The sequence below is a fragment of the Molothrus ater genome, chromosome 6 (genome assembly GCF_012460135.2).
Source record: "Molothrus ater isolate BHLD 08-10-18 breed brown headed cowbird chromosome 6, BPBGC_Mater_1.1, whole genome shotgun sequence".
Lineage (NCBI taxonomy): Eukaryota > Metazoa > Chordata > Aves > Passeriformes > Icteridae > Molothrus > Molothrus ater.
Window position 1 is genome coordinate 37,364,754 of NC_050483.2, and position 14,646 is coordinate 37,379,399.

General features: G+C 38.8%; 1 protein-coding gene across 1 annotated transcript in view; it reads right to left on the reverse strand.

The window, feature by feature from the left end:
* Positions 1 to 815: 815 nt before the first annotated feature.
* The window catches only part of BAZ1A (bromodomain adjacent to zinc finger domain 1A), a 65,353-nt gene continuing 51,522 nt past the window's right edge, over positions 816 to 14,646 (reverse strand). The window contains exons 22-27 of the mRNA XM_036384303.2: positions 7,337 to 7,584; positions 7,021 to 7,244; positions 5,270 to 5,739; positions 4,086 to 4,228; positions 2,360 to 2,447; positions 816 to 1,827 (exon numbers count right to left, since the gene is read on the reverse strand). Coding sequence (XP_036240196.1) covers positions 1,637 to 1,827; positions 2,360 to 2,447; positions 4,086 to 4,228; positions 5,270 to 5,739; positions 7,021 to 7,244; positions 7,337 to 7,584 — 1,364 coding nt within the window. The 3' untranslated portion in view covers positions 816 to 1,636. The remainder of the gene's footprint in view (positions 1,828 to 2,359; positions 2,448 to 4,085; positions 4,229 to 5,269; positions 5,740 to 7,020; positions 7,245 to 7,336; positions 7,585 to 14,646) is intronic.

A 14,646-nucleotide genomic window follows, 5' to 3' on the forward strand; every position in this document is an offset into this window, starting at 1 on the left:
ACTGAGAGCTTTCTGTGGAAAGCTCCACAGAAACTCAGAAGTATTAGCAGACATTTCTAAAACATCCCTCCCTCTTCTCATTCTTATAATTTTTAAAAATTATTTTTAAAAATCACCAACCCACAACTGCAACACTTGAACTGATCAGTCTCCTATCCACCACCACCCATTCCCTGAACTCAAGAGAATGCCCATTCTCACACCTCTAAGGCAAGGTAAGCACTACAGCAGCCAAAGAAAGCCCACAATTACATAGCAAGTAATTGTTAGGAGCATATTCAGGCTTTAACCCTTTAACACAAGCTGCATAAACACAGGGGGAAAGATGCTGCAGCAGCAGCAGCAAGCCTCATGTTTGTTTTTCCTACAGCTCCTTCCTATCCCCAGACTTCCACTCCATAGTTTTTTCTCAGATTATGGCATATCTCCAAGAGGACAGGACTGATTTAAACCTATTAACTCAAACTGAGCTTAATAAATTTACATTAATAAATATTGAAAATAAAACTATCAAGCATACTAAGGATACTTTAAAGAAGCTGCTGGTCAGCTGAACAAATCTGTGAGTTTTACACAGTAGAGATGCAAATTAAAGATCCATACAACTTACACTACTCACGTTACTCCAGACAAACTGATGGACACTTGCATACCTCAGAGACCAGCTAGCACAGTGGCTGCAGCTGCCCAGAGTGCTGGCTGGGGTACTCATACTGGAACCACATTCTGCTGTGTTGCCTCCAGCAAACTGTCCTCAGAAATTAATGGAAAGGCTGGTGCAGCAGTACAACTCAAGAGGAAGTCCAAACTCAACATACTTTGAAAAAATGTGTCATTTTATTTGTACACTTCCAAAGCTGAATGTAGAAATTTAAGAGTACAGTCCTGCAAATTTACTCATTGCTAGAAGAACTGCCAGGGACACAAGAAAGTATTTATTGATTGATCATCAAGTCAGAGGGGAAAAAACAAACAAACAAACAAAACCCCACCCTCCAAAATTTAAAAAGTTATGGGACTTTTTTTTTTTTTTGCCCCAAGTACAAATTTTATAAATACAAAACAAATTCACAAATTACTTTGAATGCTAAATAAATATCTACTTAATAAACTCAGACCGAATACCTCCAGCCAGCACTGGTACAGTACTTGAAAAGATATGCAGTTGTACTCATTAGTGTTGAGAAGATATGCTCAAACAAGTTTTAACAACACACACAGTTTCTTCAACTGTGCTACAGCAGAAGATTTTCTCTGAGTTGATAAAGCCCTCAATACCACAGCTCCTACAAAATCTAGAGATGAAACAACGTTATTTTGTGCAGGAAAAAACAAAGTACTTCTGGAAGATATCTGGACACATGAATGTATTAAAAATGTACAAAACCTCTGTAAACCAGTACTGTATCCAGTACATCTATCAAAATTATTAGACACTGAATAAAACTGTAGCAAAGGTAATCTTTCCTACATTCTCCTGAGTGCTTAATATTATATTGAGAATATAGTGCAGGCCACACTTCAAGGTGGTTAAACAGTTGTTATTGCTTTAAATAGACATGACGACTGGGTAATTTAACAATCCATTTTAATGAATGTAATAAATTCCCTCAAGAACTCCTTTGGAAGGCAGAGGTTAGATTCGAGATTTCTTCGCCGCGGGAGCGGTGTGGTCCACGTTACCAGATGTGATGGGAAGTCCAAGCTTTTGAGCCTGAATGTGGAAGAAAGCTTGAAGTCTAGTTCCAGCTTTTGCTTCACTTGTGTTACGAGGGTTGTATTCAAAGCAGTTCGAAAACATCAGCTCAATATCTTCAATGAATTCAGCTAGGGAATAAAATAAGTTAATTTAGCATGTTTCAAGTCATCAGCAGTCTGACAAACAGTATGACACCAATAAATCAGTACAGTGATCCTATGCAGAGCCGCAACACAAAAACGTCTTTACGTGTATCGAGTTTCTATCCTTGTATCGGTGCTGTTCCATGTCAACATTCTTCAGTTTCTCTGATTATCAATACAGGAAATACAAATCAGAGACAGGAACAACAGTACCTTTTCTAATAATTCCATCAGTGTCACTCTTTGATATTAAAGGCTTGAGAACAACCAGAGGTTTCATAGCTGCCCATTTCTTATCTATCCATCATGTATGTTAGTAGGAAAGGAACTATGTTCAACAGATTTTATTTAAAAAAAATATTAGTAATTGCTCTTTTAAAAAAACCTAAAACACCACAAAACCCCAAAGCAAACACAATTTCAGCTTTCTAATCATCCAACACAGTTCTATTTTAGGACAAGGATTTAAAGTGAGAGAACATGGTACAATATACCCCTTTCAATAAATAATACTTACATGCTAACTTATATTCACATTTATTCACTTTTTCACGGATTATATTTAAGGCAATAGGTTTTTTGATTATATCATAGTAGTCTGGTACCTAAAAGAAAAAATTCAAACAAAAAGATCAACGGACAAACAAAGGGAAGCTTAAATTCTGCCTATGTAAAACATTAAAACAAATAATGTATTAGCAAAAGGCATTTATATTTTGCTTTTGAATAAACAGAGGAGTCTTACACAACTACCCTCATTCCCTGAACTGAATACTAGTTTTCAGGCACTGGTTTTTTTTTTTTTTCTATCATTCAAGTAGCAGATTACAACAAACATTAGCCAGCAATTTAATAAATAAATCTACTCCTAAATGCCCTGTGAACAACTATAAGAAAGTTGCATGAGCAGATAAGCACTGTGCTGTTCCAGCTATTCCCATCTGTCCAGTACAAAAATTATTTCCAATCTTTTAAATTTTTTATTTTTCCCGCAATATATTACAATGTTAAAAGCTCTTTAATCATGAGTAATAATCATTTTGACTCCACCACTATTCATTCAAAATTCAGAGATTCCATTCACTTGTGTTGAAGAGCAGGAAGCAGGAGACTCTACGCAAGTACTATGGGATCAAGAGTCAGGGGAGGAAAAGGACTGCCTAACCCTTAAGTGTACTGATCATTTGGATCCAGTTTTGAATTCCAGTAAGCACCAAGTCTAGGGTGCCCGTCTCACAAAGTGGGGTGGGGGAAGCAAAAGAAAAAGGTATCTGATCCAAACATGCCTTTCCCTCCTCCAAGGAAAGGTACCCACATGCACTACCATGTATGTTTTAAAACCAAAGTTTTGGTTATGGCCTGCAATTTTACTCTAGATCAACTGCAACCTGCAAACAAACCTAAAGGAAGAATCAGTAAAGAAACAGAATTAAACTGAAATATTTTTCATTCCTTTTCCTTTAGGAGTGCTGTTTATGTAATTACTAAAAAGAAAAGTATTTTTCTCTTTCTGGCTTGCTGTGCACTGCCCATTCAATGTATCCTTTACATTGTCTTAAAGGCAGCTAAAAGTTTAAACCAAAATATCTATCATGATGAAGAAAATCTGGGTCTGGTATGGATTTCTCCTTCCAACTATATAGAGACTATCCCTTAATGATGGATTCAGGCAAACCAGAATGCACTGAATTCTAGCAGTTTAGTTTCAGCACCAAAACTAAGTTGAATTCTCCATCTTTCTTTGCATTCACCAGATTCTTGCCCTTCCCAACATAATTCCAATAGTCTATTATTAGGCAGTCACTATTCTCCATTTCATTCAAAATTCCTCTCCTCTCTATGCTTACTTTGTTCATTCACATTTGTACATCATTCTCTTTGTCCAGAGAGATTACCCCTCCAACTATTTGTGACTCTGAATTCAGCATTTCAGGTCTTTATTAAACAGCTATCATTGCTAGTTTTAGCAGAGCCTCAAACACCAAACTCTGGGTTTTTTAAAACCAAAGCATTTCACATTTTAAAATGCCCAGTGAAAAGTTTATGTAAAATTTTGCCAATACCACATAAATTGTGGAAGTTATTTCTGACACCAAATATCTGAGCTGAAATGCAAGAGTTCTCCTGAATCCCATTGCTTGGCTCTATCCTGCCGTTTGCACCATGCTGTAAATTCCCCAGGTTTACCAGCAGCAAGCAGGGCTCTCAGCCATTACTGCTGCCTCTAGAGTTGTGTCAGTTACCTGGATTTTGGAAACCAGTTTCATGAAAGGCCAGCTGTCATCATGCCGCACCAGCTCCACTATCAGCTGTTCAAAAGCTGAGAGTTCATGGACTCCGCCCTGACGTCCTGAACTTCTCCTGCTCAATACTGGAGGAGATGATTCTGGAAAAAAAACCAACCCAACATCCCCCCAGATAAAGATTAAAAGCCTGACAAATAAAATAAAATTAAAAAAATTAATAAAAAGCTGAAACACCATTATTTTGGGGTACTAAAACTGTAGTTTAAAAGCACAAGGCATGTAGTTTGACCTAAAGTAGTAACTATACTCCAGTCTTGTCATTTACTACTAAAATGTCTCTCTTGTCATACAGAATGCTAAGTACCAGGCCTTAGCTGGGTGCCTCCTCCATTGCATTAATTTTGGACGTGATTTTTTTCACTGATTTCAATCTTAAAACAATTTGTTAAACACTTGAAGAAAAGCCCTGTTAGAGAAATACAAGAATAAGCTGCTGCTCCTAACTTTTACTTTCACAAAAACCTCTATTCAGATTGGTTTTATCTGCTTTCAAGAGTAGTCAGCAGGGTAGTTAAAGGAAAAGTTCAGACATTCTGAATAGTGACAGACAGAAATGGTGAAGAATACAAGGCTGCTACACTGGAGTGCAAGCTCTTTTATGCTCTTCAGTCTCACACTGGATCCTTTTTGTTTTAAAAGTTATTGTATCTTTCCAAATATTTCCTTACCATCAAAATATTACTTTAACAAGCACAGACACCGTTAGTCCTATACCAGGCAGACAACATTTTTCTTCTGGAAGCAGTTTATTGTTCTGTGTGTATATTCCCAATTTCACTACGTTCCCTCTATATGTGCTCTTCACTGTTTAATTCTTTAATAAAATAAAATCATAAAAGCTACAAGTAAGCATTTCCATTTGCGTGGATTGAGGCACTTCCAAACTTTCAATCCACTTATTATAGAGCATATTGTGTGTAAATATGAAATTTCAAATATGGATACAATAAATCTCAGATGGCTGAAAATTTTAAGGTTCTGTCAGTGTGAAAGAAAAACTGTCTCATTGGAAGTGGCAAAACTGCCTTCAACCACTACTCATGATCTCCATGCTCTACCACGCAAGTATTTTATCAAGGAACAGAATGTGGATTTTGCTGTGATAAACACATTTCTCTAACCTGTAGATTGTCGTTTTCTGCCTCTTCTCTTGGGTTCAGCAACAGGAAGGGAAAGCTTTGAAGCAGCAACTGGCAGTTTCCTGAGCCGCTCAGCGGGCTCTGCAGTATCCACAACTCGGAACCCGAGGGAGTTGGAGGGGCTGCTTCCCAGTGGGCTCTCAGCGCTCTTTCGTCCTCTCCGTCTTCTTCGAGGACTGAGTAGCTCCACAAAAACATCTGCTGGTAATGAACTTTGGCTCTGACGAGTGGTCCGGCTGTGAAATCTTAAAGTGGGCTTAGTCACTGCTGAGGAGGCTGATTTTATGTTTCTCAAACCCCTTCTGGTCGTTTTTGACGAAGATTCAATTGGCTGGCTCCGAGAAGCATATCTTGCCTGACGCTGGCTGTTCTGACTTGAGAATGGATTGTTGAGCTTGGCTGCTCTCATTTTTAATGGAAACTTGACCTGAGATCTTCCTTGTTTTGATGGGCTATAAAGTGAACAATTATGTTTATTTATTCCAAAATTCCATGCGTCTCTCTTCCCTGTTTTCTAATTCAGCATTTAAAAAACCCAGCCATTCAAGGCTGAACTGGTAAGCAGCTGGCTTACAACCTGATGCAGTCAGTCACCCAAAATTACCATTATCTTAAATACTCCTCTGGGGTCTCTTAGTGAAATATTATGTGGAGTACATACCTTAAAGGAATTTTCAGAATTATGATCACCTTTGCAGCTTATGCAATAAGAATACATTAACTGGAGCAGCTATCAATTTCTTTAAATCACTTATTTCTCACAGCAAATGTCAGCTACTAAAATTTCTGAACATTATTATCAGCCAGATAAATAAAGCAGCAGTTGTAAAATGCTACTTATACGAGTTATGCTCTGGTCAGGTTTTGTAACTAATATTTGAGACTCCCCTTCCTTTACAGGGAAGAGACAAGATCCCAGAGATAAATTTATTTCCCAAGGACATGCACATTCTCTCCAACTACTGAATCTCAACTGTCAGAGCTGCTTGCCTTAGTCAATTCAAAAGACTGTACAAAAAAGAGAAGAAAAATACTCTGAGATTAGAAAAGTGTCCTTCAATTTTTATGTTGTTGACATGTGCATCAAATAAAATTTTTATTGAAATTATCACTTTGTATTATTTAGTTGATTGTATAGTGTTTTTTGGTCGGCTGTTTTTCAAAGATATTTTCTTGGGTTGGTTGGTTGGGTTTTGTTTGTTTTGGTGTTGTTATGGTTTTGGGGGCTTTTTTGGGGGTAAGGTGGTTTGGTTTGTTTGTTGGCCTTTTTTAAACAGCTACTGCATTAGTCCTCAGGGACTCCCAATGTCCTGTGGCCTCCAATGGATTGTTTTCTCTAATGTTCTAATACTGTATGCATCTAGTCCTCAAAAATTCAAAAGTGGACAAAAATAACTCTGGGTTTTCTCCAGAAAACCTTTACTGTTTGAAACTCTTTCCACTTCACATTCACACAGCAGCTGTACAGAAATAAAGCTCAGATGGCCTTCTCTCACCCATACATTCAAAGCTGGAATTTTTATCCTGAAAATGAACCCAAGTCCAGAGGCCCTAGCTTTTGTATTCACTATTTTGTATTCAGTATTAAATCTTTTGGTAAGGGCCAAATTTGCAACAAGCTGCCATTTTTCTAAAAATAAACATTTTTTTCATACTAGAGTTTCAAGATACATGCTTATGTGAACAACTACTCCAAATAACGATCAAGGTGATATTTTAACAAGTCTGTTTACCTTATCTCTTCCTCCTCTTGCGATTCATCCTCCTCATCTTGCTCTTCTTCATAATGCTCCTCCTCACTTTGTCCCATCTCATCATAGTTTGCCTCTTCTTCCCCTTCTAGTTGCTCAGCAGTCTCTTCATCACTTTCCACAGAAGGTCTCTGTCTGGAGGAGAGGCGTCTAGAGCGCTGTTTTGGTCGGCACTCTGGGCAAAACCAATCTCCTTCAGGAATGACCTAGAAACAGAAGGGGAAATGAAAAAGCATTAGCATTATAAGAACTATTCAAGCTCTGTGTGAAAAGGAAGCAGTCCTTTCTCCTGAGGTACCTTCAGCTTGGGCCTGATGCAGTAGGTGTGATAGCCTCGGTCGCAGCCATCACACAGCACCATGCTTTCCGCATCGCCTTTCTTCCGGCACACCTTGCAGCGAGCATTGAGGATGGACTTGGACCAGATGACGCTGCGGTCCAACGTCGACAGGTGAAGGAAGACTTGGGACAAGCTGGTAGAAGAAAGAAGTGACTCTCTCCAGCGATCCAGAACTGTTTTATAGGACCGTCCACCATCACTGGCATCTTCCATTGGAGAAGGGGATTTAAAAAAATAAGAAAAATGACAAACCCGCACAGAATTATCAAACTTCTTTTTCAAAGATCCAGGTTATTCAAGAGTAAGAGGTAATACTCTGTCAAACAGACAGCAAGTAGCAAAATGGGAAAATAATTTTGTCTTATCTCTTCAGTACTGGAGTATTTTCTACATAGTTTCCAAGATGCTGAAGCTTTAGTATTTTACTCTTCAATACCTATTAAGCTTAGAACTTGCACATACATAGGTCATTAATAAGACAGTAAACTCAGATATGAACCTCGAAACCTAATTTGATTCAATTTATAAAGTATAAAACATAACTTAAGATCATGAAAAAAGGATCACATATCCAATTTACCTTCCTTTGTATTTACATCTGGAAATCCCACAATGTTTAAAGAAAGTACCTGAAACTTCACTGGCAAAGAACAGCTTGAAGGGCACTTTTCACCCACACTTGCTCCAGTACGATCTACCAGAGAGCCTTTCAGCCCTCTGCCCATGCCTCACTGCCTTCAATCCTGCCCTGCACTCACTCTGCCTTCACAAGCACCTGCGTCTCTGTGCGGCTGACCAGGCTGGATGACTGACCTGCATGAAATGTAACTGTTTCCTTAATACCTTTTAAGCAATGTAACACACAGGAGGGACCCGTGGTACACATCAAGTGTCAAACCAAGTGACACCTGAGTCTCTAATTAAGTTAAAAATAAACGGGGGAGGGAACAAGGGTGAGAAATTAGATGGTATTTTCAAATAGTTTTGGTTTGCAATCCAGGCCATGGGAGCAGCTACGCAAACACACACACTGAGTAACGAGGGGGACAGTACTGAATGGGAATGGGCAGCTGGGAACTAGAGAAGCAAACAGGCTGTTTGAGAACCTGAGAGAAAATAGAAGGTATAAATGACACCCTGCACTGCTGCTCCTGAGCAGGAAGCTGGTTTCTTTATTGAAGCCAAAAGTTATTTCTTGCATTTTAAAGTAAGAGGGTTTGAGGACAGGAAGAGACCATACAACAGTGCTTGTGGTTATGGAGATGTCTGCAGACTTCCCTTCTAAAAGTGATAGTCCAGCTACTACTGAGTGATCTCAGTTGATTAATGATGCACTCCAGTATATAATGCCACCCTGCCTGCTGGACTACTGACAGCGGGCACACGAATGGCCTGTGATGCACCTGTCTGCCAAATGATTTATTCCTAGGACTACAAGAGAAAATATCTAATAACAAATAAAATGAAAGAACAAAAATGAGACTAATTGCTCTCCTGGCAAGGCCCTTCTGCCTTCTCATCAACTGGCTGCCAGGATTTGTCTAATCTTGCATACATTTGCATTAGCAGCAAGCAGCACAAGAGAAGTGATGGGAGAAGGCAGAGGATAAACAGGCAACACAGCTTCATAAATAAAATACAGCCACTCCTGAACTGCAAACCTGTATTTCCTAACATTTTCTAGTACTTAGATCTTAGGCTTGCTGTGTTAAATTCAGTCTTCTGAAGACAGTAGACAAGGTCCTTTTCACAGTACTGCAGTATATTTCCATGTATTTTTTTTAATTCAGTAAGAAAATGAAAATTGCTTAAATCAGATTTGTACTGTAACTCTTACTCTTAAAGACACTTTATCTTAAGCATATATATAGTCTGGCAAGCATTTCTTTGGCTAACAATGACAGCTTGAGCATTATTACTTTTATTTGGAGGTTATTTTCAGCCTGGATTGGCCTATCAATATAGTTCATCACACAACAAAACAAATATATTGCAACTGTGAATTTGCAGAGCAAGTAGAGATGAAAATTCCTGACCACAACCTGCTTCAGTATGTCCTGCTGCTGAAACAAGCAAGCCAAACAACACTCAATGTTTCAGATCCCAATTTGTAAAATAAGAATAACACTTTTTTCTTCCATCCATCATCTTTCTCATTTATATTGTTAACTCAGAGGGAGAAATGGCCTCTTTCTTTGTGTCTGAGCAGCTCTACACCGCGCAGTGGGATACCCTTCTGTCAGCTAAGTCCTCCAAGCCTTGCTACAATGCAAATGAAGTCATTTGACAGATCTATGCACTCATCTATCAATAGCTAATTGAGTTCAGGCAAGGGTTTTCCATTTTAGTTTTTCTAGAAAGGATATGCAGTTGCACAATGCAGTCAAGTTTCAGAAAAAAAATGGGGACATTAAAAGAAAGGGGGAAAAAACCCCAGGATTATGTGAACAGGCAGATTCTGGTCCCAAAGTGAAAAAAAAAATACAGTTCTTTATTTCTGGTTGCAGAAACCTTTTTCTTAGTTTTAAATATTTGAGCTATATTTGTTTCATGCTTAAACCTTTGGCTTCAATACCTTCAATGTAAGGAACTAGCTACAAAATTAAGTAAAAACCAATAAAAAAAGAAAACCTGATAAAATATTCAATGCTTTCTAATTCTTAGCAATACAAGTAACATTTAAAATTTACCATCACTCTGACTAGTCTTGTCTTTCACTCTCTTCCTCCTTTTATACCCCCAGTGGTGCCTTTCATCATCTTCTGCATTACCTAACATTAAATTCATAGAGTTATTTCAAATACCTTTTTGAAGCATGGCAGATTATTTTTTAATTAATTTTATATTCCATAAATGTGTAGTCTAAAAACATGACTTGAACAGTGAACAGTGGTTCTCAATATGTGCAGACAGTGAAGGGTAGGGGAGTACTGTGCATGGAGGAATTGCCCATCCCAGTGTTTACTCTGACTCCCACTACAAACAGAATGCTTGAACTAAAAGCTCTGAATCCTACCCTGCCTTACCTTTCTGTCCAACTCTGGTGCAAATGGCCACAGGAGCAGATACTAACCACAGGTTTTTCTCAGCAAACAATTTGTTTGGTCTGTGGTACCACAAACCTCCTCAGCTTAAAAAACGTAGCCATGTTATGGGCACAGTTCTCAAGGACCAAGAGAATTAGTTCATCTGTCCACTTGAAACAATGTATTTTGGATGGTTTTATGCAGGTGTGTTCTGGAGTATTAAAATGATTAAATTAACCTCTCAGGAAGGAAGAGCCATGGTCAACCTCATCTGCTCCAATTACAAGGCACCTTCTTTGACTGTCTTCTCTGAAGAGTGAACAAAAATTCTGTATCATAAAAAAGCCCATTTCCACCTTTGCTGCCTCTGCTCATGAAACTCTGCAGGGAAGTAATGGAAGCATAAGAAAAAAGTCTGTGCATATACCTATCATATCCTAGGATACTGTTGGAAGATGTCTGATGCTATTATGAGGACAATTATAAATAGGAAAGGAAACAGCTATGGGAGTACAGGAAACAAAGATAAAATCTAAAAAGAAAGGAATTGAATAAAGACAAGCAAAAAGGAACAAGAAAGTTGGTTTGGATTTTTTTTGTCATGCAAGGAGTGTGTGGCACAAGTTACAAAGCAGGCAAATGGTTCCCTCCATCAATCTCAAAGGTGCTCCCATGAATTAGAATCCAACCTTTTGCATGGAAATTTGAAGGATGCTTAAATGACTGAAGTCCTGAACTAGTGTAGAAGGCAGACTTTTTTGTGCGTGCCTCACTGAACTCCAGGGCAACCAAATCACTTCATCATTTTATACCTCAACTTTCACATCTCTGTAAAAGGAATGATGAGACCTATTACTGCACTGCAAAGTATTTTGAAATGCAAGGAAGAGTCAATTTATGTCAAAAAAGAAGCAAAATTCATAATAAAAACTGCTTGTATTTCTTCCTTCTCAAACAATTTTTTTCTGAGAAGCAGGACTTCAGAGTTTCCTTCAAACAACTATTCAAAAAAGAAAAAAGGCTTTTTTACATCTTAACTCTGAAAATTTTGCAGGAAAACAATGTACTGCAACTGCACTCCCTCCCTTCCATGAGTCTCCTGTAACATTACCTTGGGCTGCACTGAAGGAAGAAAAACCAAATTTTCATAGTAATATTTAATGAAAAGATTTCAAAAAGACAGTTCATAATTAAGAAATGCATACAATTAAAATCATGTTACATTTCATCACCAGACAACAGAAGATTAGTGGGCATCTAGCAGCTCTGTGAGGCTGAAGGGGCCATTTCTGGGGTTTCCAGATCTCTTTTCACATCGCTATCTTCTCTGTCAGTCTTTTCTTGCTCTTCCACTTGAACATTTGGTATGCACCTCAACTCTAAACCTATCAGAATCACCAGCAAGGCTCTTGGCAGCCTGATAGAGCCTCAAACAAAAACGGAGCTGAGAGGAGCAGCTGGTCCTTTTATTGCTGTGCTGGGTCCCTTTGTCTGCTCTGCACCCTGGAGGCCACCAGCATAAACCTGCCAGTGACTGCAGGGAATTTCACTGTGCTGGCTTTAGGACTAGCAGCCATAAATGAAAACTAAAAACTGTTAAGTATAGCTCCATTCCCTAATAGGAACAGAGCAAAGTAAAGGGAGGGATAGAGAGGGCAAATAAACTTTGCAGTGAAAGCAAGAACTGAAATAATGACAAAGAGCATTTTCAGTGTGGTTTAAAGCAGAAATGCAAGGGCACTCTTTTTACTGCAAGTGTTCCCCCTGTACTGCTACAAAAACAGAACTCCCAGCACTTGCTTGACTTCCAATATTTTTACTTCAATAGTAACTCAATCAGCCAAAAAAGTTGGGATTATCAGATTGAACATGAAAAACAGATATACAAGGCATTTTGTCGGGAGGGGTGGGGGGGGGGATTTACCTTAAATAATTCGAACAACTATTAAAAAAAATCCCTCCTGTTAGGAAAAAACCCCAGAACAAATGAGTGCAGAGACACAGTAATCTATATAAGAACAGTAAAACAAAACTAAAAACTCCTCAAACTAAACCCCAGTGGTTACAAACTTAGGAGTTAATTTCTATCATCAGAAAACTGTTGGTCACACTTTAGAGGGGTCGGGGAAAAAATGCATCACAGCTCTGAGCACACAGCAGTCCTGAAGAACAAGTGTCCACTTGTCATTAAAAGCACTACAAACACCTTGTCAAGCTGAGTAGGGAACTTTTCTATGTCTGTTGTACATACACAATCTTGCCTTCATTCAGATTCACCTCCTGTTAAAAGCAGCCCATTACGCAACTGAAAACATGAGACATTTGGCACCAAAAAGCAAGAGGGAACCTGACACTGTCACTTAATGATTAGGGCAGCAAGCCAGACCAGAGGACACCTGGGATCCTTCCTGCTTCTCAGCAATGTAGGTTATTCTATACATTACTGTCATCTTAGAGCAGTAGTATTTTTCACAGCAGAAGAGATCCACAGGCAAATTACAGTAAACAAACATCAGAGATTTAAGACATGCAAAACACATCTATTTGCTTTCCTTATATACTCCCTTTGCCACTCAGTATAAAACACCTAAGAGAACAGGATTTCCAGGTGAAAAAAAAAGCCAACCCACCATCATTCCAAAGGTAAGGCAAAAACATGAACCAACATAAGATTATGGCAGAGTTGAAATGACCAAAAAGAAGACAGAAGACTGCTAAAAAATTTTCTCTCCAATACTTCTGGGGCATTTTTCTTCTTTTAGTCTTTTTCCTCTAACTCAGGATGCACGATCAATGGCCACAGCCTGCTAATAACCATATTTTTCCCCTTAGGGGAATAGTAAACTTATGACTGTCAGCAAGGGGCTGTCAGCAAAATACTCACAGACCTTGTATGGAAATGGAGGCACATAATGCACAATGTATTTACAACTTGTACATGAAAAGTAGGACAAATGCTAGAGGCACTGTCAATTAACTATTGCACAGGTTGCAATCTAGTCATATAGCAGGAAATAAGCTGTATCATGCCTGGCTTGGAAAGTGCAGACATATTTGAGTTGACCAAACACTCAGCCAAGTAAAGCTTTTAAACAGCTGCGGTTTCAACTATTCCTGTGCTCTCCCCTTTCATCTCAATCATTTGCTGCACTTCCCTCTTCTAGAGGTCATCACACTGATATCTAAAGCTTGTGGAAGGGAACCCATGCCCACGGTGTCAGTCTCTGGCACAAATCTAGCTTAAAGCCATCTTCAGTGGCAACTGATACCCAGACAGCAGGCTCCATGCAGGAGCAGCCAAGATGCAGAAAAAATTTCAGGTCAACTGCGCAACAGGGTACCTAACATCTTGTGTTAACACACCAAAACCTGCACTTTTGTCTTCAACTACTACAGCAGAGTCTGCCAGAGCAGAAGGATTTTATACACAGTGACTTTCAGAAGAGTATCAGTCTACCAGAGTGTAGCAGTTGTTGCTCTGGAATGTACTGCACTGGCAAACCAGAGGTGAGAGGTAAAGCAGCCCAGCAAGCACAGAGCACAGCTCATCCCCAGTGTGCCATCAAGACAGGAAGTCTGACCAAGACAGCCACCTTGGGAAGGAGGAACTACCTTTACACATTTCTTTAAGATCAAAGTCCACTTCTGAATTGCAAAAGGATCCTAAGGAATCCAGACCTGAGGGATCATGGGAAAACAAACTGACTTTATGCACTTTGGATCCTCTCTCTCACCTCCAGAGCCTCATCAGAGGAAGCCAAGTAAGAAATACGTGTCAAAGTCAAGCTGTAATCCTACTTTTGTTTAAATTTTTCTTGCAACCTTTTATTTCCAAGTTTTACTGCACAAACACAAAACCAGAGAATCTTAATGTCTGCAATGTAAGTATTTCCTACACTTTACTGTAAGTATTCTGTTATTGCTGAACAAGGTGATCCAGGTAAACTAGGTCTATATTGCTTTCATTGAAACGGTATAAAAAGAAGCAAACAAAAGAACTGCATGATATACTGGCCTCAACAGTAATTCTGAACTATAGTGTTCCCCCAGAAAGCTTGATCATTTCTGCCTAAGGGTAGATTTTGTCTGCCAATGCATCAGTATAACTGTAGCACCACATAAGCAAGGTCACTGGAAAAAATCTATGTTCAATAAGCATGCATTTAAGAATTTGCTTGTTAATTAATACATTTTATATATATATATATATCAATATATATGTGGGTGTGTTAACTTTTTGTT